Raw genomic sequence first — 2422 nt, forward strand, 5'->3', positions numbered from 1 at the left:
TCGCTCCGGTCGGACAGGACACCACAGTATGGTTGGGGCGTAACATTTCCGTCACACGCTTGAGGAATTCGGCCAATCACAACAGACATGGTTTTATGTTTACGCGGCGCATTGCAATGCAACACGTAAAAAGACAGTATAAGTCATTATAATCCGTAATTATGTCCCCACTGGATGCAACAAATGCCTCGTTTATAATGGGTTTTCATGGTTTTCTCTCGTCGCTCCGGCCGGAACAAGGCATCACAGTATGGTTGGGGTGTAACATTTCCGTCACACGCTTGAGGAATTCGGCCAATCACAACGCACTGGATAGCTGGACTATCTGCGTACACCTCGCTTTTCAGACCGATGAGCTTTGTAAAAATCGAAAGGCGGGCATAGAGGAGAAACAATAATGTACAGTATGTGCAAAATTATGTTTTTTTAAACTTAAACCGCATAAACACATTTCATTACACCAATACACAAAATAATGTTCTTTTTAGCAGCATCATATGACCCCTTTAATGAAACCTTTTAGTCTTTCTGAGGGGGCGTGTAAAACTGAAAAGATAGGGAAACACTGGAATTGAATTGAGGATGCTGCCCTCTTGCGGTAGTGTGATGTCATTGTTTTGTGGGTTCCCACCTCTCAGTCTCATGCATTACATTACATTGCATTACAGCATGGTAACATGCTAACAGTAGTGATAGCCATTTAAAGAGCCTCACAGAGATGATGTGTCCCTTCAGTCCATGGGCCGAGTCAGCACACTCGATAACAGCGCTCAGCTGAGGATATCCCACACCGGTCTTAATGCGTGTGGTGCATACAGAACCTGAAGTTCACATTGTTTTCAAATCAACGTGCTCCAGATTAAGTAATATGTCATTTCATTTAAAAGATGATTGTCTACTATGAATATGTATTACAGTGTTGGGAAATCTAATTTGATACCTGGCCCAATGCCCACTTTAATGATATCAGCTCCAGACAGAATGAGTTCCTCCACCATCTCCCCTGTCACCACATTTCCCGCCTAAATGATCAAGATGTGTTATATGATATTTTTACTTAAAAAAACACAAAATAAATAAATATTTTTGTCTTATTGATATGACATTTGTTATATTACGTTTGGGCAAAAATCTCACCATGATGGTGTGCTTTGGAAACCTTTCCCGAACTCTTTTTACAAACTCCACAAAGTGTTCAGAGTAGCCATTGGCGACATCCAGGCAGATGTACTGGATGAGAGGAATGGCCTCCAGGATGCTGCACAGTTTCTCCAGATCCGCTGCTCCACTGCCCGAGCTGGCCGCCACATGCTGAGGATAAGAGGAAAGATGGCTTCTGTCATTCACCACATGAAAATTATGAATTAGCTGTCTAGAAAGCTTTTGTATGCTTTATATAACGCATGCTGCATTGCCTAATTTGCTGTCATTCAGTTCTGATAAAAAATTGGTATGTAGGGGAGACCGGGGGCAATTCTAACACACTCAATTCCTCCAATAAGAAACAAGCTAGAGTGATGACACTTAATCTGTACATGCTCAGTAGGATTCTCTCTTTGCCTGTCAAAAATGAGCACCACAATCATTTCATCTCAGCAGAAGTTTTTAACAAAATGATTTTGAAGTATGAAAGTTACTTTTAGGATGTATAGTATTCTGCTGTCTAAAGTTTAGATGACTGCAAATTTAAACTTATATACATTTTATCTGTAGGTTATTGAAAAATATCATGAACAACCTATGCTAATATAGGCATGGCTAGCTAGCATACAAGATTTGATCACGGCTGCAATATCAGGGGCAATTGTAACTTTGCGTTACAATTGCCCCCGAGCCACATGGCCCAGTGTAAGCAACTAGTTTGTCTGTGTCTGTTAGAAAATGAACATATTTAAATGTAAAACAACTATTAGTATTAAACAATATGTTGCTTTTAAAACATAAAAAAAAAAATTTGATTAAAGACTGTTATTGACTCATGAGCTTATTAAAGGGGTCATATGATGCGATTTTAATTTTTCCTTTCTCTTTGGAGTGTTACAAGCTCTTGGTGCATAAAGAAGATCTGTAAAGTTGCAAAGACTAAAGTCTCAAATCCAAAGAGATATTCTTTATAAAAGTTCAGAGTCAGCCACACCTACCTAAAACGGCTCGTTCTAGCACGCCCCCACATGTCTACCTCACTATGTGGGAAGATTTGCATAACGCCGCCCAAATGTTCACGCAAAGAAAGAAGGCGTAACTTTTATTCTCGCTGTAGTATTGTTGACGCTGCAGCCATGTCGTGAAGGCGCTGTGTGTTTTGTTGTGAAAGCGAAACTACTTTGTTTGGTCTTCCAAAAGAGGACGATATCCGCTTCGTCATGCCTGGAGCTGATCCGTGCTGGTCGCTGAGGAAATACATCAACTTTCACCGTGAACG

General features: G+C 40.5%; 1 protein-coding gene across 1 annotated transcript in view; it reads right to left on the reverse strand.

The window, feature by feature from the left end:
- Positions 1–541: 541 nt before the first annotated feature.
- The window catches only part of LOC107555557 (GMP reductase 1-like), a 13657-nt gene continuing 11776 nt past the window's right edge, over positions 542–2422 (reverse strand). The window contains exons 4-6 of the mRNA XM_016238385.1: positions 1138–1311; positions 941–1022; positions 542–821 (exon numbers count right to left, since the gene is read on the reverse strand). Coding sequence (XP_016093871.1) covers positions 610–821; positions 941–1022; positions 1138–1311 — 468 coding nt within the window. The 3' untranslated portion in view covers positions 542–609. The remainder of the gene's footprint in view (positions 822–940; positions 1023–1137; positions 1312–2422) is intronic.

Source organism: Sinocyclocheilus grahami, unplaced genomic scaffold (genome assembly GCF_001515645.1).
Source record: "Sinocyclocheilus grahami isolate Dianchi unplaced genomic scaffold, SAMN03320097.WGS_v1.1 scaffold538.1, whole genome shotgun sequence".
NCBI lineage: Eukaryota > Metazoa > Chordata > Actinopteri > Cypriniformes > Cyprinidae > Sinocyclocheilus > Sinocyclocheilus grahami.